Raw genomic sequence first — 24477 nt, forward strand, 5'->3', positions numbered from 1 at the left:
CTACCGGTCCACACCAGTTCAAGTGAACTGGTAGCAGTAATTGGCCTGGGTTGCTGAACTAGTAGTGAACACTGGCTCGCCCCGCCCCTGAACCGGTAGCCCGCTCACCGATCGCTTGCCCCGCCCACCTGACTGCCAGAAAGCGGCTGGCAAAGAGGCAGTGGCTAAGGTGGCTTTTCACAGTTGCATCGAAAAAGAAAAAGCCTCCCAGGTGCCACCTCTTTGAGAGCTGCTTTGTGGCTGTGGCGGCTGGCCCCCGGCTGCCGAAAACTACCAGAGATAGTTTTCAAAAAAGCCACTGCTGTCACCACTCTGTTCTTCATGCTGGCCGCGCACATGCATCCTGTTTCCTACTACGTCACACTCAGACTGATGGAGCAGGCAATGGGATACCAGCACGAAGAAAGGGTGGCTCTCAAAGAGGCTTTTTCTTTTTTGATGCGACTGCAAGAAGCCTTCCCGCTGCTGCCTCTTTGTCAGCCACTTCCCAGCAGCGGCGGCTGGCTGGAGGCCACCGAAAACTACCTGAGGTCAGCTTGCCTTCCAGATCTGGACCAGCTGCTGCAGGAGGAAGGTAAGCAATCCAAAGAAAAAGGTGGTGGTGAGGGAGGAAGCGGGGCTAGGGCCAGGGCCACTGAAGGAGGGTAAACAGGGTGATGTGTGCAACTGGTGAAGGGAGGGCTAGGCAGCATGCAGGAGGAGGCCAGGCCTGGGCAGAAAATAAGTAGGTAGAAATTCAAAAAAAATTCCTATGTTTTTCTGTGAGCATGGCTAGTTGGGGTAGCCATGTGACTGAGTGGCCATGGCCATGAGTAACGGCAAGTTGGCTATGCCCACTCAGTCACATGACCACCAAGCCATGCCCAGCAAGCAAGCCACGCCCACAGAACCAGTAGTAAATTTTTTTGAAACCCACCACTGACCATGTTGCAACTTTCTTCTTGTCTGTTGTTATTTCAGACACACTCTCTGGCTGCCAGTATTTGCCTCTTCATAATCCCTAATGCACTGAGTTGTGCTAGTCAAACTACATTTTCACTCTCATTCCTACCTTTTCAGAATGATAGAAATCTTACAGTAATTTTGCAAATATGCAATCTTTGTAAAGAATGAAGTACTTCTGAATCACGTCATAGGTAATATAGCACAAGAAACTCTATATGTCAGTGGCCATACACAATCAGGCAGCACATAAATACTACGCATAGAATACTCCAAATCACACATTCTGGTAGAGAGAAGTTCCCTGGGGATGGGCTTCAGCATGAGTCAAAAGCTCAGAAAATTAAACCTCTACTCCCACTGACTGACCCAGATTGGATCCTGAAACATTATCCTGGGACACATACTGTATATTTGTCTTCATTTGTAAGACTATAAAATAATGTAAATCTTACCTTGGTTAGAACAATGCTAAACTATGCAGGTTTCAAATGGGACAAAAACACACAATGATGGAGTTTTTTATGGATGGAGGTAATAATTTACAATAACAATAAATTTAAAGCCCACAGTCAAATTAAAAATAACTTTCAATAGTACTTTTAGCTGAATAGTTTTTAAAAAATGTTTCCTTTCAAAGACAACTGCTTTTCTTGAAACAGATTGTTTTAATTTTCTGGATTCTCTTCCAGTCTCTGAGGCTCCTAATCAATCAATAATTCCAATCAATCAATAATCAATCAATCAATAATTCTAATCGTGCTTTTTATAATTTTGTGAACAACAAACTTAAAGACTCGAGATCCATCCCGCCACTAAAAGAATCTAACGGCAAAGAATATAATGATGAAACAGTTAAAGCAAACTTCTTTAACACATTCTTTGGCTCAGTCTTCACAAAAGAGAAAAAGCTCTTCACAAACTGAAACCATCCCTGTCTATTGGACCTGATGGACTATGTGCATACTTCTTAAAAAAACTTTCCACTAATATAGCAGAACCCCTAAGCATAATCTTTGAAAAAGCTTTCACGACCACTTCCCTTCCCAAACTCTGGTCACTAGCCACGGTCATCCCTGTCTTCAAAAAAGGAGACCCCAGCCTAGTTGAAAATTACAGACCAATCTCTCTATGCTGCATCACCTGCAAAGTAATGGAATCTACCATCAACCAATCCATTACCCTCCACCTAGAAACAACCAACCTACTCTCTAATAAACAATTTGGTTTCAGAAAAAAATTATCATGTAACTTACAACTTCTTCACTGCAAAAACATATGGACTGCAAATCTTGATCAGGGCAAAGCAATAGATGCAATCTACATAGACTTCTGTAAAGCTTTTGACTCAGTAGTACATGATAAACTTCTCCTAAAACTAAAATCCTATGGCATTTCAGGACCCCTCCACAGTTGTATAACAGCTTTCCTGTCAAACAGACAAGTTGTCAACATTGGCAATGCTCTATCAAATCCTGTTCCTGTCAAAAGTGGCGTTCCCCAAGGCAGCATTCTTGGACCAACACTCTTCATATTATACATTAATGATCTCTGTGACCATATTACAAGTGATTATGTTCTCTTTGCTGACGATGTCAAACTATTTAACACCACCAACAATACAATTACCCTTCAAAAAGACCTTGACTATGTATCTAAATGGTCTAAAACTTGGCAACTCCAAATCTCTACCAGCAAATGTTCAGTCTTACATATTGGAAAAAAGAACTTAAACACTAAGTACAAGCTTGATGGACATTGCCTTACAGATGACCCCCACCCTGTTAAGGACCTTGGAGTTTTCATATCAAATGATTTAAGTGCCAAAGCCCACTGCAACTATATCGCAAAAAAGGCCTTAAGAGTTGTAAACCTAATCTTGCATAGCTTCTTCTCCAAAAACACTACACTATTAACCAGAGCATATAAAACATTCGCTAGACCAATTCTTGAATACAGCTCGCCTGTCTGGAACCCATACCACATTTCTGACATCAATACAATTGAACGTGTCCAAAAATATTTTACAAGAAGAGTTCTCCACTCTTCTGAATACAACAAAATATCTTATGCCACCAGACTTGAAATCCTGGGCTTAGAAAATTTAGAACTGCGCCGCCTTCGACATGATCTAAGTTTAACTCATAAAATATCTATTACAATGTCCTTCCTGTCAAAGACTACTTCAGCTTCAATCGCAACAATATAAAAGCAAACAATAGATTTAAACTTAATGCTAACCGCTTCAATCTTGATTGCAGAAAATATGACTTCTGTAACAGAGTTGTTAATGTTTGGAACACACTACCTGACTCTGTGGTCTCTTCTCAAAATCCCCAAAGCTTTAAACAAAAACTGTCTACTATTGACCTCACCCCATTTCTAAGAGGTCTGTAAGGGACGTGCATAAGACGTGCCTTCTGTTCCTGTCCTATTGTTTCATTTCGTTATATCCAATTAATATAGTTATTACATACTTATATATATGCTTATATATTGTATAGTTATTACATTCTTATGCTTATATATACTGAGTGACAAAATAAAATAAATAAAATAAATCAAAAATAAATCAGTTAATTCTGAAGTTGGTGAGAAGATGTGTAATACACCAGTTTATGTTTTAGCCTTAATTTCTAATTTCTACCTTTGTTTTAAAAAGATGAACTATTTTTCTCTGTAGCTAAAAGGGGAGAAGGATGGATAATCTGACACGGTACCAAGGGAATAGAACTGTCCTTCATGCAGAAATGGATTTTCTGCCTGAGATAAGTGAACATAGACTGATACTCACAAACAGGATAGGTGGTGGAATTCTCTGCCTATTGCCTACTTCCTAATGTAGTTTATACCCAACCTGAAACAGGGCTTATAAACCATAATGGCTTGGGGTACATATCATCTCCAGTCAAAACTAAACAAACATTATGAATTTAACATGAAGTGTGAAACCAGTTTGGGTCTTTCTTCAGTACAATTACAGGTAGGGCTCGGGTTACACCCATTGATTTAGAGCTATTCAAAGTTACAAGGGTGCTGAACGAAGGGATTCATAACTGATTGTATTGGTCACATGAACAAAATTTGGACACTTGGCATTCAAGTTGCCAATTATGTTTTGAAAATGGCTCATCATTAGAAAAGTAACTACTTTAATGACAAGTATATTATATTTTTGTGTGCATTTTCTGCAGTGAGAAATTGCACTTTATGCAATATAACATTACATATATCTGTAATAAAGGGATAATTAAGGAGGGAGAAGGGGGAAACAAAGACGATTTGCAAACTGCTTCCTTTTGCTCAAAAACCCAATTTAAGATGCATTTTGTTTTTAAAATGAGCATGTTTCCTTTTTTTAAAGAAAATATTACTGATAGCAAGGTATTTATATAGGAGAGCATATTTGTACAATGGTACATGTGACAATTATGCCACAAAAATACAGCACTGATTTCAATCAATTGCTACAGACTTCACATTACTTACAAGAATAAAAAAAAATGCATTAGAATCAACAGGGTGAAAAAAAGGATATTCCATTTTTATACTCGCTACCTTGAACATACTTCACATTTAATTTCACCCTACTGCCATGGGCACTGTGTTGTTATGACAGCTGATCTACCATTGAATAGCTGTAAAAGAAAATCAACAAAAGATCGCTTCAGTGATTTTCGATGCAATTTATTGGAGCTTGTATCTTGCGGCTGCTGCCACCTGTCGGGGTAATGACACATGATGGGTGATTAAAGTGCAAGTCCTTAAATCAAAGCTGTGCTGATAGTCTGAAGAGGCAGAAAACGACACTTGGAGCTTGTTTATCTCTTACAGTGGGAGGACCTCATTAGGACAAAAACCCAAAAAGCAAAACCTTGTTAGACTAACAAGAGCAAATGCTTGTGTCGAGGGGAATTTTTTCATGTTTTCAAGGTTTAGCATAAATTTCTCTGTAGCTCTTCTCAACATGCATATTACAAAACTACTTATTAGCTATTATGTGCCTGCATGAATTTGATTACCACAATTGCAGTTCCACGTGGTTCTTTGCCATTTATTTTTATAAAATTGCTGTTTTTAATTTCCACTGGACAGAAATCAAACCTTCCTATTGATATCTTAACCGGCATATGCCACCCAAAAACATATTAATGAACAATTAGACATTTTCCAGTTCAGGACAGAGTTATAATTAAGAGTGGAACTGGGCAGAAGCTCTCAAACAAGTTTTCTGGAAGCTTCTTTCAGATGGCCTATGGAAAAGTTGTAGGACAGAATATCTGTAGGTGGTTTTGTCATTCATTTTGGCGATAAAGTTTGACGAATCCATACATACTAATGGGGGCATAATGTCTTTCAGATTATGGCACTAAATAGGAACTAAGATTGATTTGCAGTTAAAAAATGTGACTAGATGTTTGAAAAGGAAGATAGATAAAACAAATTCTGCATTCAGTTAATCATAAAGCTACATTCAAAGCTTTCCAAACATTTGTGTTCATTCAATATTATATATACTTTATAGAGAAAACTCCAGCTGATTGGGATCATGGCATATTACATTTTTTTTAAAAAAATGATAAAGCCATTTTATCAAACTTACAGTACATCTCCTGTTTGTTAATTGGTTGCTGATGTTTTGCCAAACATAGATTCTACATAAAATGTAATTTGATTGTTTAATTGTACTTGGTTATTTTATTTATTTATTTATTTTGTCACACAGTATATATAAGCGTAAGCATGAAATAACTATACAATATATAGTATATATATATAAGTATGAGTATGTAATAACTCCATTAATTAGATATAACGAAAGGAAGCAATAGGACAGGAACAGTAGGCACTCTTGTGCTCTTATGCACACCCCTTATAGACCTCTTAGGAATGGGGTGAGGTCAATAGTAGACAGTTTTTGGTTGAAGATTTGGGGATTTGGGGAAGAGACCACAGAGTCAGGTAGTGTATTCCCGGCATTAACTAATTAATAACATTAATAATAATAAATAAATAAATAAATAATAACATTAATTAAAATAAATTTTAATTTTACTTACTTTACTATGATATCAATGTAGGATTTCTAGTTTTAAATTACAGTTTATGGTTTATGCTTACGCAAGATGATATGCTTATCTAAGGCTCTTCCAGATAGAAGTAAGTTTTCAACAGTGAAATGAGATAAACCCAGTGGTGGGATTCAGCCAGTTCGCACCTATTCGGGAGAACCAATTGTTAACTTTCTAAGCAGTTCAGAGAGCCAGTTGTTAGAAGAAATCTTATTTTGTTTTTTTCTACTTTACAGGGCTAATCCTGTAAGGAAGGCAGAAAGGAAACATTCTGGTGTGGTGTTTCTAGCCTAATCTTTATTGCCCTGCTTACAGAAACTGCCTCTCTGGTTAACCCTTATTACATTGTAACAGCTAAGGTGAAGCGCCCATCAACATGAGTGATGTTGATTTGGCCACGCCCACACAGTCACATGAACACTGAGCCACGCCTACCCAGCTGGTCATTAGAGCAGAGAACTGGTTGTTAAATTATTTGAATCCCACCACTGGATAAACCCCTCATTATGCAGCAACATATTTATGTCATCTGTGAGCTATCCTTTAATAAGGAAATCTTGTTTCAAGAAATGAGTATCTCTATTACTCAGTTCTTGAAACTGGGTAATTAGTATCTCTAGGTCTTGCATTCCACCTTTCCATACTGAACTTAGTGAGCATCTATTTTTGCGTTCTTTATCTAGTAGCTTCTCTGTAACAGTCTCAAATCATAAAAGCTGACTCAAGTGACAGGCAGAAGCACAAAAGGCAACCACAGTAATTCCAGACTGCTGAATTTTTATTTCCCTTTCAGCAAACTTTAATGATAATTTAGTACACTTGTTCCTTAGAAATTCATCTGTGACTTCAAAAACTCTTTGGGTCACTTTTTCACAACACTTGACTTAGTTAGCCCAACTCAGGTCTTGTTCTTTTATCCAAAATGAATTTTAAAATAGTAAAAACAGTCCAGATTACTTTCACATGTTTAAATTGAAAAGTTCAAAGGCAGGGAAGCTTATTACCTGAAAGTAAATGCCCTGTGTATAAAGCTCTTCAATCAAACAAGGGAAATACCTTTGCAGATATATGTTAGGTTCAAATACAAGCCATTTTTTCAAGCTATTATAATTTATTTCAAGTTTCTTATGAGCTAAATTGTACTTCTTCATCCACATTAGCTTTTCTGTTGCTCTATCACAGGTAAAACTTTGTGCTGAGAGCTTCTAATTAGGAAGGAAACAGTGTGGGGTGGGTCTGGGCAGCTCATAAAATATTCAGTTCATTTTGCAAGTTTAAGCTCTGTATTTGTTTCTAAGCTCACCACACAGAAAATGATGCCTGTAGCACATTTCCTCCCCTGCTTCATTCTGAGCATATGGAGAGGCTACTAGAAAAGGACTCTGCAGACTAGATAAGCATATTATATTGGATTAATTAGCCTAGCAGGATGCATTTTACTGGAATGAAGCTTGAAGCTTGCCTCTACTAGCAGCCAATACCACAGGACTGGAGCAGATAAGCCAATAGAACAGTGTTTTTCAACCTTAGCAAGTATAAGATGTGTAGACTTCAACTCCTAAGGTACTGGCTGAGAAATTCTGGGAATTGAAGTCCACACGATCAGCTGATAAGAATGAAAGTGAAAGGGAACAAGAAACCCTGCAAAAAGGCACAAATGTGAATAAAATATTTCAGATATCCCACATAACTGCTTATTACTGTATATTAAACACCAGTTAAATGTGAATACATTGATATAAAATACGTTCTGGCATTCAACTACTATAAACTATAACCGTCATATAAAATGTACAATGGGAATAGAAAGAATGGGTGTACTGCTCAAAATTATTTTGGGTAGCTCCTAAATCTAAATAAAATTTTATTTATATACATATACTTATACATATACATATACATACATATATATATATACATATATATACATATATACACACACATACACATACACACACACACACACACATACACATATATACACACACACACACACATATACACACACACACACACACACAAATATATATATATATATTGATGCTAGCTTTTATTTGATTCAAAAGATACTATTTCCTGAGAGATCTTTGCTCTGACTTGATAAAAGATAATTTTATGACACATAAAAGTGCATAGCATTATTAGACTTAGACTTTTACAGCTGTCAGCTAAGGGGAAGCTAGAAGGTTGTTTTTATTTTTCTTTCTAAATGTTAAAAATATGGCATTTACTATCAGAACTGCCTTTAACAATTGCTTTGGAAAAATCAGCATCATCCAAATTGTAAAAAGTGCAGTAACTTATCTATTGCTAAGTATTACATTGGTCAGTTACAGCTTGGGGGTGGTGGCTTCTATTTTATAGTAAAAATAAGTAAATTGGCACTTTTTCAGATGTTTCAGATTACAATTTCCATTATGCCAAATGTGGCAGTTGAATTTACAGAATCTGTAGCTCAAGCATCTGGCAGGCATTAAGTTCTATTACTTTAGGGAAGAACATACTTGGAGATGACGATTCTGGCATATAAATTAAAGTCTTTTTATTTATCAATGAATACAATGCAAAATGTAATCACTGTCCTTTTTTTAATAATGTGAATTTAACAGGATTATAACAGTCCTTTTTGAATAATAGCCAAAATAAAAGAACATTAGCAAAAGCTTTTTTTAGTCTATATTCTTTCATTGCTTTGGTTATTAGTTGTACAACTTTCTCTGCACCAAACTGATTTGGTGTACACACACACACACACACACACACACACACATGAGAGAGAGTGTAAATCATGACTGGCAGATTGAATGTTACATTTTTCATGTCTTGAGACGCCAGGGAAAATTGATTATACAAAAATTGCAAAAAAATTGCAAAAATTCACTGTGGATTCATTAGCAAAAGGGCAGTTTTTGATTAAAAATGTCCAATATTCATTCTGGGACATTTGGAGATTATTCAATTGTTCTCATTTGGTCCCCCTTCCCCACTTCCTAAGCAAAGAAATCATTATTTAGGTCAGGGGTATCAAACTTGTGTCGTCACGGTGGCATCTTGTTACCTATCTGAATTTTCCCCTCCCTTTGCTAAACCGGGCGTGGGCATAGCCAGCGCATGATGCATCTGGCCCACAGCCTGCGAGTTTGACAGCCCTGATTTAGGTAGTCCCTGTTGTAACCACATCTGAACTTAAAAATTATCTTCTGGTCTTGGTCCAAAATACTTTATTTTTGTTTAAGAACACCATTTACGACAGTAGGATTACATACAAATCAAAAAGAAAGAAAAGAAAGCAAAATCTTGGAAATTCTACTAGGTATCATTTCACCACATTTTGAATGATGATGTTCAGAAATCTACTTGTTGAGTTTGAATGACGTAGTAAATGCACAATTAAGAACTCATGTTTGGAGCTAAGAATCATCACTTTCCAAAGCAACATAAATAAAATCTTATGATTCTGACTTGCAGAATATGGACAGTATAACTGTCATTACAATAAAGTATGAAAGTCAACTGAAAAGTAAGCACCTCCTGTGAAGGCATTCTGAATCTCTTTCTCGTAATCTTTATTTAAGCTCTGTCCAGGTTTAACATACATTAGCAACATAAAGATGCCTCTCTGTACTTCAAAAATATGTTGAAGGAACTCACTGAGCTTACAGAAATGTTTCACAGACAGTGTCAACCTTTCCCTTTGCCTACTTAATCTTCCTCAAATAAATTGTAACGAAGTGATTCAGCTGCAGCAAGAAGAATGTGCAAGTGTGCCTTAGAATTAATGCAAAATATTTTTTTTCAATTCAGGAGTTGAAAGGTATCCTTTTGCAACTCAATAGTCATTACTATCAGGAAGAAATTCTTACTTTTAACAGTGAGGTACATGGACTTGCTGACGTCAGCCCCCACATCATTGCTGACCTTGCAGAGGTAGTATCCACTATCTTCTTCCAGAACATGCTTGATCAACAAGGAGCCATTTGTCAGAAGCTGGATACGCCCATTCAAGGCAATTGGTTGGAACTGGGGAACTCCAGCACCTATTGGGATAATTAAAAAAATGAATCAGGAGGCAAGATGTAACTGAAAGAAGTAACTGATTTGATTGCTACTGGAACAAAATTGAAGTGACTTAGAAGTCCTTTTAAGTATATATATACACATACAAGCACATACATACATATGAGATAGGCAAAAGTTTTTCTTAAAATCTCTTGCAGTAATAATTGATATGGAAGGTAGACAGGGGCACACTTCTAAAAATTACTTAAATTAAGAGCCACACATGTAAATTTAGTAACTGCTAAAATATTCAAAAAGTGCATGTAAGGGTCATGATATTTAAATACATGTAGTCCTCAAGTTATGACCAGTCCTTCAATGATTGTTCAAAGTTACAATAGCATTGAATAAATGGTACATGATAGGTTTTCATAGTTGCCCCGGTTGCAGTGTCCTCGTGGTCTTGATCAAGATTTCTAACATTGCTTTCCAGCTTCCCAAAAACAAAGTCAACGGGAAAGCTGGCAGGAAGTCAAAAGTCACCATCATGTGAGCATCTCCCTTAATAATAGCAACTGACTCTGCCAAAATTGCCATCTCTAAGCGATGCAGCCATATGGCATTGCGCTTTATAACCTCTTCACTTAGTAATTCTGGTCTCTAGTACCATCATAAGTCAAAATAAATGTATCCTGCAATAACTAATAACTTGGTCAATATACTTTATCACCTTTGTTAAGAGCAGAAAGTATTTTAGCATGATATATTACAAAGGGTGGGATATTTGCAGGTTCAAGCCCGGCCCAAGGTTGACTCAGCCTTCCATCCTTTATAAGGTAGGTAAAATGAGGACCCAGATTGTTGGGGGGGCAATAAGTTGACTTTGTAAATATACAAATAGAATGAGACTATTGCCTTATACACTGAGTCTTCGGAAAAGGGCGGGATATAAATGTAAAAAAAAAAAAAATTTGTATGCAAGTTTGCTTTTTGCTGATATTATTGAGGATTAATTGCGCAATGTTCCCAGACTGGGATTTTCACTTAATTGGAATATCCAGTTAGAAATAATTAAATATTAGACATAATTTTGCTTAAAAACAGAAGTTTCCTTCTATTATGCATAATAACTCAATAAATAAAATTACAATCTTAAACCCAGGAATTGCAATAGCAGTTACTTACATACCATCCTATAGTGTTTTACAGTACTCTCTAGCTGGTTCACAATGACAGCATATTGCCCCCAAATTGGTCAATGGGACCTCATTTTACCACCTCAGAATGATCGAAGGGTGAGTCAATCTTGAGATCAGGACTGAACTTCAGGCTATGGGGAGAGTAAGCCTGCAATACTGCATTCTAACATTGCACCACCAGGTCTCATATAGAAAGAGGTATACATGTTGTCCTTGACTTATGAAGGGTCACTTAGCAACTGTACGAAATTACCTCTCTAGAGCTACTTATGACCTGGATTCAAAAATGTTTCATTTCTCATCCAAGAAGCTTCTTCAGCTCTGACTGAATGGTGGGGAATGGAAGGATTTATACTCCTTGTAGACAGCTGGTCTATATCTGAAAAGCTCATGAGGATCTTCAGTAAACACAACATATGTGCACACTTTAAACCCAAGAACACACTAAGGCAGAAACTTATCCACCCCAAGGATAAAATAACAGACAGAAACTGAGCAATGTGGTATATGCACTACAGTGCAATGAGACATGTAGATCTGTACATTGGGGAAACAAAACAACCAGTTCATAAACGCATGCACAACATAGGAGAACAAACCCATCAGGACAAGATTCAGCAGTCCATCTGCATTTAAAAGACAAAGGCCACTCTTTTGAAGACAGCAAAGTCCACATTTCAGAGAGAGAGGACCACTGGTTTGAAAGAGGGGTCAAAGGGGCCATCTATGTCAAAATTGAACAGCCCTCTCTCAATAGAGGGGGAGGGAGACAACATCATCTATCTTCAGTCTATAACATAATCCAAGCAGTTCCAAGAAGGCTCCACACCCATGGTGACCATGAAGACACAGATAAACCTCCAACTGGCCTCAACAACTCTCTAAAATAATGCTGATGACCAGCTGTCCTCAAGGAGTATAAATCCTTCCATTCCCCACCATCCAGTCAGAGCTTAAGAAGCTTCTTGGATGAGAAGCGAAATGTCTTCAAAGGAAAAACAAGAAAGTCCAGTTGCCTCTTGAAAAAGCACTTTTGGGACAACCTGGATGACTAAGAATCTCCATAGACACCTGGATTCAAAGTTCCAACAGCTGCCTACCCCCATGTTCATGTGATTGTTGTTTGGGCACTCGGCAACTGGCCTGCATTTCAGTATCCCATGGTAATGTGACCACAATTTTACAGTTTTTGCCAGAAACAAGTATTTACTTCCAGTTTCTATCAAAAAATGCCCATTGTGGACAATGGATTTGTTTAACAATCATGATGATTCACTTAATGACTATTGCAGAAAAGGTAGTAAAATTGGGCATAGTCACATTGTGACTTGGCACAATTTATAACTGTAATTCTGGGCTCAATCATGTTCATAAATTGAGTACTACCTGTACAAATGTTACGTTCATCAACTAGGAGTGCAAATGAGGTACAGCTTGAATGGTAATAGCCTGGTAATTTACTACGGAACAAAAGTGTGCCCCAAGTTATAGCTTTGGAAAGACAATAGAAGATTTGTCTTACCCCCATTGTAGTGTGGCACCAAAGTTATAATCAAAACACTCTGGAATAATTTCTGTTTGTCAAACAAGAGTCTAGCAGATATGATACAGTACTACACTACTCTAATCTAGAGGTCTATATTCAAATTAAAAGATACACAACATTTTTCAGTGCTCCGTCAGGGGTCTACTCCCCAACATGAGTGGGGCCAAGAGAAAGAGGTGAATAGCACTAAAATAAACATAAATTGTCAATTAGTATGACTTTTCCCCTAAATATTTAATATTACCCCACTTTTGCTGCATAATAATTAAAAATTTGGGGCCAACTTGGGTAGAAACCTTTAGAGAAGTTTTAGGACTGCTGGAATTATGTCCATATGTTATATTCCAAGAGCATTCTTAGCATATGTCTATACCAGTGGCAGATTAAGGCTCACTGGTGCCCTAAGCACTGACAAATCTTGGTGCCCTCCTCCTTTGTACATATGTACAAAGGAAGCCAAGCTTAGTCTACATAAAACTTTGTGGTGCCTCCTTTGGGCCTGGTGCCCTAAGCACATACTTAGTCTGCTTAATGGTTAATACACCACTAGTCTATGTGTAGATGATGATGATTTTTTTAGAGGCTGTCTTGACTCCAGAATGACTTTGACTAACTTACATTTAAAAATAGAACATTAATACAAGTGTCCCATCAAACACATTATATACCATAGCAAACAAATAAACCAGAGCTCCACAAGAATCCTGCCACTAGGCTGGGAGAACAAGTACTTTCAGCCACTTTGGGACTGGATCTGGAACTGATCTCACAATATTGGCTGGTTTGAAAAGTTGTATCAAATTATTCTGCGGTGCTCTAGTAGTTTATTTGAAACCACCAGTGTTTTCTCTGAACTTTAGTGAATTTGATAAGCTTTTGGGTAGTCTATTTTACCATTCACAGGAACTTTTGCCTCACCTCTATTCCAGGACTCAAACTGGCTATTGCTTCTGGGCACTTACACACATAAAGGCTCAGATTCTTTCTTTGAAGCCTAACTGCTCCATAATTTTAAAAGTATTTTCTCCATTTCATAGGCATTGCAAATTGCAACCAAGATCAGAAGGTTGCCTACTTGAAAAAATGCTGATGTTCTATCATTCTACTTGTCAAACCACAAAATATTTTAAATGCAAGACGGCATGGTAATTTGGCAGTTGGAAAACCTTTGTGTGTTTTAGCAAATACACAAATAGAACTAGATAATATGGAACTAGATAATTATGAACTAGATAATATGGAGGTACCGATATTTGTTTTGTTTCTGTGTAGAGTAGAGCCGAGAAGAATAGTGATAGCTCATAACTCAAGGAACTGATTGATATGCAAAACACTCTCCCTATTAAACTGATAGTTTTCTGTACTTCAAGGTAAGCAAAAGTGAGGACACTGAAGGAAGAGTTAAACTTTTTATGTGGACCGGAAATGGTGGTTATGTACATTTGTAAATGAATTGAGACTGCTTGCTAGCCTCTGTACAAATCTTCTATACAATATTTGGATTTGTGATCATCTTCAGAATATTTATACTATAGATAATCCTTGGCTTACAATAGCAATTGGAGTTGGAATTGCTATTGTTAAGCTATGAAGTTGTAAAGTACAATGTCACCTGACTGCATCACTTTCAATGGCAATGCTAGCAATCTCAGTTGCCCTCATTAAACAATATGGGTGGTTAAGCAAGGAACCATATTTATTTTATTTTATTTATTATTTGTCACAAAAGTATATATAAGCATAAGCATGAAATGACTATACGATATATAAGCATAAATATAATCATGTATGTAATAACTATATGAAATTGGATACAATCAAAGGGAACATTAGGACAGGAACGGTAGGCACGTTGGTGCTCTTATGCACGCCCCTTACAGACCTCTTAGGAATGGGGTGAGGTCAATAGTAGATAGTTTTTGGTTAAAGCTTTGGGGATTTTGGGAAGAGACAACAGAGTCTGATAGCGCATTCCAGGCATTAACAACTCTGTTACTAAATTCATATTTTCTGCAATCAAGATTGGAGCGGTTCACATTAAGCTTAAATCTATTGTGTGCTCATGTATTGTTGTGATTGAAGCTGAAGTAGTCTTCAACAGGAAGGATGTTATAACAGATGATTCTATGAGTTAAACTCAGGTCATGTCGAAGGCGGCGGAGTTCTAAATTTTCTAAACCCAGGATTTCAAGTCTGGTGGTATAAGGTATTTTGTTGTAATCAGAGGAGTAGAGAACTCTTCTTGTAAAATATTTCTGGACATGCTCAATTGTATTAATGTCTGAAATGAGGTATGGGTTCCAGACAGGTGAGCTGTATTCAAGAATTGGTCTAGCAAATGTTTTTTATGCTCCGGTTAGTAGTGTAGTGTTTCTGGAGAAGAAGCTATGCAAGATTAAGTTTACAACTCTTAAAGCCTTTTTTGTGATGTAGTTGCAGTGAGCTTTGGCACTTAGATCATTTGATATGAAAACTCCAAGGTCTTTAACAGGGTGGGGGTCATCTACAAGGTAATGTCCATCGAGCTTGTATTTAGTGTTCAGATTCTTTTTTCCAATGAAAAAAGAGCATTTGCTGGTTGAGATTTGGAGTTGCCAAGTTTTTGACCATTCCGACACAAAGTCAAGGTCTTTTTGAAGGGTAGCTGTATTGTTGGTGGTGTTAAATAGTTTAACATCGTCAGCGAAGAGAACACAATTACTTATAATAAGGTCACAGAGATCATTAATGTATAATATGAAGTGTGTTGGTCCAAGAACGTTGCCTTGGGGAACGCCGCTATTGACAGGAACAGGATTTGAGAGGGCACTGCCTATTTTGACTACTTGTTGTCTGTTTGACAGGAATACTGTTTTGTGGAAGGGTCCGGAAATGCCATAGGATTTTAGTTTTAGGAGACGTTTGTCATGTACTACTGAGTTAAAAGCTTTACAGAAGTCTATGTAAATTGCATCTGTTGCTTTGCCCTCATCAAGATTTTAGTCCATATGTTTTTGCAGTGAAGAAGTTGTAAATTACAGGATAATTTTTTTCTGAAACTAAATTGTTTATTAGAGAGTAAATTGTTTATTTCTAGGTGGAGGATAATGGATTGGTTGATGATTGATTCCATTACTTTGCAGGTGACGCAGCATAAAGAGATTGGTCTGTAATTTTCAACTAGGCTGGGGTCTCCTTTTTTGAAGACAGGGATGACCGTGGCTAGTGACCAAAGTTTGGGAAGGGAGCTGGTCGTGAAAGCTTTTTCAAAGATTATGCTTAGGGGTTCTGCTATATTAGTGGAAAGCTTTTTTAAGAAGTATGCACATAGGCCATCAGGTCCAATAGATAGAGATGATTTCAGTTTGTGAAGGGCCTTTTCAACATTATCTTCTGTGAAATCTATTTGTGTTAGGTCATTGTACTCATTGCTGGTACGACTGAGGAATGTTGGGTGTGAGCCATTACTGTTAAGACTGCAAGACTGCATATGTCTGCAACGTCTGACTTCCTGATGATTTTCCCTTTGACTTTATAGGAAAGTGGCAGGGAAATTGCAACTGGAAATTGCAATCATGTGGCCATAACTAACTGCAATGTCATAGTCATAACTGGATACCAAGCACTAGGATTGTGATTACATGACCAAGAGGATGCTGCAACAGCCAGAACTACAAGGATCCTTCATAAGCATCATTCATTCAATGCCGGATAATTTTTAATGGTTGTAACCCAAAGGCTACCTGTAACAAGAACTCATATCAACTCCCTTATTTTATTTGACTACATTATTTTATTAAATGGTAATGAAGAGAAATAATAGGTATTGTCAAGCTCCTAGGCAAGATTAAGGAAAAGACTAAACTGATTTTTGAATAAGGTATCTTTAACATTAGCCTTGGGGTTTCTTGGAAACTCCAAGAAAAATTTTCAGCTCTCATCTATAATGAGACTGAGACTGACTTGAAATGCTTCTTTTTAGTTTTTTGCTAGTAGGGTTGTTTCCATTTATAAAATAAGCTACTAACAAACTCCTCTTCTACCTTTTGATTATGTTTATCCTACCTTCATTACTTTTCCAACCTCCCTAGAATCTCTCACAGTTGGAATACTAACAAAATGAACATTGCATAATAAATGCACAATAATTTTTCGAATTACACTATAATGAGTATTGTTAGAGGCTAGAAATACCTTTAGAGTACTTCCAGACAATGGTAGGAACAGGATAGCCTTCTGCAGAGCAGTTGAGGATCACAGCTTTTCCATATATCCCATCTTGATCAATTGGCTGAACCACAAATCTGGGGGGAACTAAAAGAAAACAAATAAAGTAGGATACAATCAAGTAGGACACTTTAACTATAATTAGACCACTTAACCATGATTTTTTTCTTAATAACTTCTATTGATCCTCAATCAAAACATTGTTTGGCAAATAATATTAGAAACACATTTGGTAATAAAAAGCCTGATAATAAGAACTGTCATACTCAGTGGAATGCATTAATGTCCATATTAAATAATATGCCCACACCTGATAGGTCCAGAGGTCTCTGGTATAGCAAGGGAGGGAATCAATGATGTTTATTATAATTTTCTATGGCTTCCTAATAAACCTTTTGTACAATTACTGTTTTTTAAGAATGCAGCCTCCTATTTGCAGAGCTCTGGCTTTTATCTCTATCTTTCTTTAGTTGGTTACCATAGATATAGCAAGAACATACATCTTAATGTTATACTTTGAGGCATTTAATTCTTCAGATCATAACATGGTGTAGGGCATAGCTGTAGTTGAGATGTTAAAAAACCGAGTTAATGTCTCAACAGAATTGCAAATATTAAATAGTTGAATTTACAGTAACCTTAAATACCCATATAGTGACTAATAAACTATAAAGGCTTATGGAAGCCTTGTGTATAAATACAGAAAACAATTTTCAAATGCTTTTATACATAGGGATTGATTCTTTAAAAAGAACAAATTAATATCCTGAAAAGAGAGAATACAGTAAATTCTTGCTGAACTGATTTTCTGTCTCCATTGAAATCAGGGAAATAATTTTGGATGAACAGGAGGAAGATATGTTTATTTTTGCAATGGAGTTGTTGCAAGAGTGCAATAAATTAATGGACCAAGACTGCCTTTTTATAAAGCTACCATTAGTATTTTTTGATTACATGTTCAAATTTATCATTCTCTTGGACAGAAGGGTTTTGGTATTTTGATATTTTTCTCTGAGGTTCTCTGGGGTTTCACTGGAAAAATTAAAATGCATGTAAGGTAAATGATGCAATTTAGAATGTTTGTTTGTTGTTGTTGAAATACTAGTATTGGGGTGTTGCAAATCTAAATTAATAAATGAAATTCCATTATTCAAAACAAGTTTTATAAAATGTTAGCACAAGTGAGAAGTCCTTTTTGCTGGTTTAAGAAACTCTTTGTTATAAATTGTCATGAGCCAGCTATAAGAAATTTGGCTGATCTCAAAAAACTAAGCAGAGTTGGATCTGGTTCACTGGTGGGTTGCTATTGGTTCACCCTGGATCGGGCAAACCGGTAGCAGCCATTGCGGGAGGCTCCACCCATCCAACCAGATGCACGCATGCATGCATGCACAAGTGAACCGGTAGCAAACTAAATTGAAACCCACTACTGATCTGGTTTATGTTAAAATGAGACACCACTAAGAAAAAAAATAAGAGCACTGGATTTCCAAAAAGCAGCAATGGGAACTACTTCTTCAATGCTGCTAAAGATGACATGAAGAAAGCCAGGCTGTCTTAAGCTCAACTTGTGGTGGCCACATGATTGAAGGAAAATTTCTGGCTGAGGTTTAGGGACATGGAAAGTGCTTGGGAGGAGGCATGGGCTTGTTTTCCATGTCTTCTTCTCAAACAAGCATTTTATACTTGTAGATTGCCTCTTAGATACAAATGTATATTTTCGTAGGACCATGCACACTATACCATACATAGTTTCTCTAAAGAGATGTCAACATGTGCAACATCTTATCTGCTCCAAGGCACTTCTTCAGCTTTGAATCTGAAGCAAAGTACATCCCTATTAAACTTGAAGAACACTCTAGGACAAAAGGAATACCTCTGCCATTTCTTCCTCACTGGAATGGATGTATTTTTTTTTCCAGGAGGCATCATTCCAGTATATTTTATTTTCATAGAAAAGCTTTTCAGCCATGTAACAAGCAAACCCTTACAAGTTTCATGGTTTATCTGCAGCCTACTGCCTAGTTCAACTATTATTGCTTTGCTTCTACTTCAAAAATAATTGCCTATAATTTGAGATCAGAGTATTCTTTTAAAGTACTCTGATCTAAAGACCACTTGACTACTTTGGATTCTTAACAAGGGAAGGATATGGTGACGGCACAAATATAAAAAAATCAGGGCATACCCAGATCAACAATGCTCATTTCCTTCATCTCATATTTCTCCTATGACTCATTGACCAATCAGAACTGTTTTGGGAGCAAGGGGCCTTTGACACGGAATTGTTGGCCTTCCAACAGAGCTGTTGCTGTTTGTCGTTGAGGTCTTTTAATTCATATCCCATGTCAAAATGGCTTTAGAGAGCAGTGCCCAGCAAATACACCGGGAAGGCTGTGCTATCACAGATTCATTAGCCAATGAGAACTTGAGTAGATCCCTTCCCTTGATTGCGTTATTGCCAGCACGGCCATTGAGTCATTGTAGGTTGTCTTCCTGGCAATATTTGTGTAAGGAGAACCAGAACAATTTCACTTTCAAACCAGAATAACTAAATATAATCCCTGGCAATCTTAGTTACAGGCTGGAGATGACACCGAGGTGATATCATGAGAACAATCTGCCTGATGAAAATTGCTTTTAACAATACTTCTGTTACATTTTTTAAAATAAAAGCTATTACATAAATGGTTTCTCAAAATGTAACTACTATTAAAATCACTTTGGTTAACCATATCTGTTTGGGCAGGGGGTTGAACTAGATGGCCTACAAAGTCGCTTCCAACTCTGTTAATCTGTTATCTGTCTTTTGTAAATGTACACATTTTTGTTTAGACCTTTAAATACAGAATGGAGTAGACATTAATAAACTTAATACATTCTTTTCCTTTACCACTACTAAGTCCATTTTAATGGACTCTAGTGTTTCGCTCTCACTATATCAGAAATCTCTCTTATTTTTAAATGTACGAAGTTTATGCTTCATGAATATGGATTAGTCTGCTTATTCTATTTTCTTTGAATAATTTTATTCTGTTCTTCCTTTCCCCTTTTATTGCACTTTAGGAATTCGGTTTCTAATGACAAATAAATGAAATTGAATATTTCACAAGATTATTTCAGTACTGCTCTTTAACTGTTTAACATCCTCAAGATTAAATGCCAACTTAATTTTTACATGACACCTTTTCCTTACCTTTATAAGAACCTTCACAACTCTTTGTCAGACTCTCTAGCTCAGACTCAGCAGAAGCTATTTGATGCATCATGGCTGGATAACAATTACTGTTGCAGATACTTCATTGTAAGACATGTTTGCTTTTATCAATGTAAGAGCATTTGTTCTGTCTTATACTCATTGCAGTTTAAATCTGCTACTTCTTTGTTCTGATTTTCTCACCAATTTTTGATTTTGTTGCTTGTCTGTTGACATAAAAGTATCTTGCTTTGGGAAAATCTAATTCCCAATGTAACTCCTACACTCTGGAATACTTTTCACCGGACATTTAATTATCAGATAATTTAAAATACCCGAGGTATAATAGGAAAAACTTATTTCCATTATCCATGTTTTTAAAGTAAACATAGGGATTGTCTTATTTAAGTTATATTTCATTTATATATGTAAAATAAATATGCTAAACATTGTATTAATTTATTGGCTCCAGCAGTCTATGGTATATAGTGATCCCATGACAACAGATTGCTTAGTTATTTCCCAATAAACAGCAGTAGCCTAAGATAAATCTGAAACTGTATTATTTCCATCTTTATCTATGTTTTTTCCAGTTGCACAAATAAATAAACAAATCTAGTACAAAACGATTTTTTTAAAGATATTTTCTTCAAATACATCTTTCTCATAAAAAAGTGACAAAATAATTTTTAGAATCTTATGATTTTATAATTCTATATTTGTATGGTAGTTAAACATTTTGCCCTATTATTTATTTTAATTATTTTTCAAACATTCTCATTTTTACAAAGCTTAAAATATTCCTTAATTATTCCACATCCTATATTAAAATAAATGGTTTTAAGACCTACATAGTAAGGTGTTATTTGAAATTTAATTCAAAAAGTTTAAAAGTTATTTGAATGGGTTGTCCTTGACTTATGACCACAGTTGAAATAAAAACCTCAGTCTCTAAGGACTGAACCCAATTTTACAATCTTACAATCATCAGACTGAACCCAATTTTACAAACTTTTTTGCTGCCGTTCTAAAGTGAATCTGGCTTCCACATTGATTTTGTTTGTTGGAAGTTGGCTGTGAAGGACACAATAGTGATCACATGACCTTGGGACACTGCAATTGTTGTAAATACATGCCCGTTGCCAAGTGCCTGAATTGCAATCTGGTAACTGTGGGGATGTTGCTATGGTCGTAAGTGTGAATCCTAGTCATAAGTAACATTTTTCAGCCCTATTGTAACTTCAGGCAATTCGGGCCTCTGGTGGCTCAGACTGCTAAGACAGTCTGTTATTAACACAGCTGCTTGCAATTACTGCAGGTTCAAGTCCCACCAGGCCCAAGGTTGACTCAGCCTTCCATCCTTTATAAGGTAGGTAAAATGAGGACCCAGATTGTTGGAGGCAATAAGTTGACTTTGTATATAATATACAAATGGATGAAGACTATTGCTTAACATAGTGTAAGCCGCCCTGAGTCTTCGGAGAAGGGTGGGATATAAATGCAATTTTTTAAAAAAATTGCTAAATGAATGGTTATAACACAAGGACATCTACAATCCTGACTTCTGGTTAATTCATTTCTATTTTGGATTTTTCTTTTTTATCTAGAAATGTTGTCAACTGCTCAAGCAAATTCTGCTGCAATAGAGACAGCAACAATAAATGTATTCTATGGCTAGCTATTGTCTTCAGTTAGAAGCTTCATAATCATCAGAATATATTTATGTAACTGTCCATTGTACTGTATACTTGAGAAAGTTTTGTACAAATTAAGTAAGGGTAAGTTGAATTTAAATAAAGCATACATATGAAAAGTTGCATAGAAAAACACGTATTACAGAGAGTCATGAAAGTTGCTTATGAAAATATGTACAAATGTGTATAACAGCAACTGCATTTTTGTGGATTTGTTTAAAATAAATTATTAGTTATGAAAAAGACAGAAGAGCAGGATAATACCTACTGACTGGTAGTGCTAGGAGCCTCTGTCTGGACGCACCTGGATTTGACTCACAGGCTGCCAGTTGAGAAACATCACCATAGCATCACAGTGATAGGAGACACCTTCTTAGTAGCTGAACAACTGATATTTCCAAAACATAAGGCAAGACAGTAATAATCCTTTATTGTAGCAGAATTATACAGCTTGCTTATCAATTAGCATAATTTGTTATTAAAAATGGACAGGCTCAAAGCTAAAACGTTATAAAAATAATTAATCATGTTTCAAATTCTTTCAACTCACTCTAAAGATTTTCTGTATATTAAAACTTGCAGTTTCCAAGTGTAAGAACAGATATTTCCTGACCATTGATTGCATTCACTTGTAACATGTTCAGACAAAAGAAATCTGCAATTATTATGGTATATGTAAGAAGACAAAAGAGCAATTACTGTAACTCCAGTAGCATTTAGTTCTCATCACAACTGGTGTTTGATAATATTATTGATGATACTATTGCCACCATTATATTTACCTCTAACAATTAATTGGCTTTGGTGCTCCACAGCTGCTGCGTCATTTCTTGCTATACAGGTATAGTTTCCATTGTGCATAAGGGAAAGATTAGAAATCCTTAAGGAGCTGGTGAAGTCAATGTTGTCAATGGTCACCCCAAGACTGGCTGGGATTGGCCTACCGTCCTTCTGCCAGGTGATTGTAATAGGCAAGTCCCCTGAGACCACAACGCATGGAATGAAGACTCGCTGGCCGATAGAGAACCTTGGAAATTCAAAGGGCTGGATAAAAGGTGGCACTGGAACAAAATAAAGCAAATATGTTGGTCAAAAAAGCGTGACTATAAAAATTATCAGAAGAAAATATTTCATCTGCAAGACACCCAGCATGTATTAGGGGAAGCCATAACAAATGATTATTAATTGTCAAATCTTTACCAATAAAGTGCTGGTGTAAGAGCTGCAACTGGCAATAGAGGAACCATAAATTTTCAGGTTAGACAACACTTTTGTATAAACACAACTCATCTGTCCAAGACCTTTAAATAAACTGGCAAGAAACTTACCTTGGAAAGGAAAAAAGCAACACTTTGAGCTCTCTACTCTGTGTTAAGGCTTCTTCTATTTTTTGTTTGCCTGCAATAAAAACTCTAATCTATCTGAGCTGGGGCTGAGGGGTTTCTGCTCTATTAAGCGAATTGTTGAATAAGGGGTTCTGTGTACAATAACTGACTGCAAAGTGTTAACTTTTCCAAGTCAAGATTTCAGTTGGGACATTTTGTGATCAATAAGTATGAAGGGCACTGTCTAGAAAAAGTTGATTAAAAATCAGGTATCAATCATAGGTGGCTTTTCAATATTGTTCACAACAGTCTGAATACAAGCTTTAGTAATTATTTTTGAGATCAGAATTTATACAGTCAGCCAACTACAATTATGGGACGGTTCAGAGAGAAATACATTCAAATACATGTAAGCCAGACCATAATCTATGATAGGTGCTTATCACTTTCATTTCCATTTTTACAAGCACTTTTAAAATACATGCATGTTTTACCTTTTACTGTCACGTGTACACTCTGGCTAGTGGACAGTTGGGGCTGAACCAGAACATTGCATGTGTATTCCCCCTCATCTACCTCCTTCTGCACATCTGAGAGCTTCAGTGTTCCATTGTTTTCAAATGCTACTTGACGATGATTAAAAGGGAGCAGATTAGAATTCTTATACCACTTGATTGAGTAATAAGGGTAACCAATGACACGACAGTGAATGAAGGTATCCCGCCCTGCTATTGCTGTAATGTTTTTCATTGGCCGAATGCTGGCTGGTCCTGTAAAGATAAAAGCAAGCTCTTGAAAATAATTTAGCGGTATAATTAGTTAAGAAAATATTGTTTTCTTCTAAATATATAATTCTTTTAGATCCTGAAAACTGCAGCTTACTATAGTTCCCTCCACTCTTTTAACCTTCCAGAGCAACATGAGGCTCTTCCTACTTGTTTTACACTTTTCAAATTTTCTAATCCTACAATAGCCATATTAATTAATGAATTAATTAAACTACATATTTGGATCACTAAACCCTTATGATAAAAATCTGTGTTGAATTATAAATTAAAAGCTAGTGTAATTTCGGTTAATGCCAGATAAGACAAGACAGCTAGAAACAGTAGCCTGATATTTCTAAAATTAGGGTGAATAGTTATATGCAACTGTTTCTAACCTGTTGTATTCCAGAGGTTTCGGTTGAAAATTTATTTCACCCTCAGTCAGCAGCTCAATGGGTGTGTGTATTTTAAGTGAAGAAGTATGTTCTGATACATCTGGCAGGATGAGGACTGAATTACAGATATAAACTG

At 36.4% G+C, this 24477-nt stretch overlaps 1 protein-coding gene across 1 annotated transcript in view; it reads right to left on the reverse strand.

Moving 5' to 3' along the window:
* The window catches only part of DSCAM (DS cell adhesion molecule), a 190493-nt gene that overhangs the window by 165513 nt on the left and 503 nt on the right, over window positions 1-24477 (reverse strand). Inside the window, exons 2-5 of the mRNA XM_058185745.1 lie at window positions 23674-23949; window positions 22637-22915; window positions 16932-17051; window positions 9878-10051 (exon numbers count right to left, since the gene is read on the reverse strand). Of these exons, the coding sequence (XP_058041728.1) occupies window positions 9878-10051; window positions 16932-17051; window positions 22637-22915; window positions 23674-23929 (829 nt within the window). The 5' untranslated portion in view covers window positions 23930-23949. The remainder of the gene's footprint in view (window positions 1-9877; window positions 10052-16931; window positions 17052-22636; window positions 22916-23673; window positions 23950-24477) is intronic.

The sequence above is a fragment of the Ahaetulla prasina genome, chromosome 5 (genome assembly GCF_028640845.1).
Source record: "Ahaetulla prasina isolate Xishuangbanna chromosome 5, ASM2864084v1, whole genome shotgun sequence".
In the NCBI taxonomy this organism is placed as follows: Eukaryota; Metazoa; Chordata; class Lepidosauria; order Squamata; family Colubridae; genus Ahaetulla; species Ahaetulla prasina.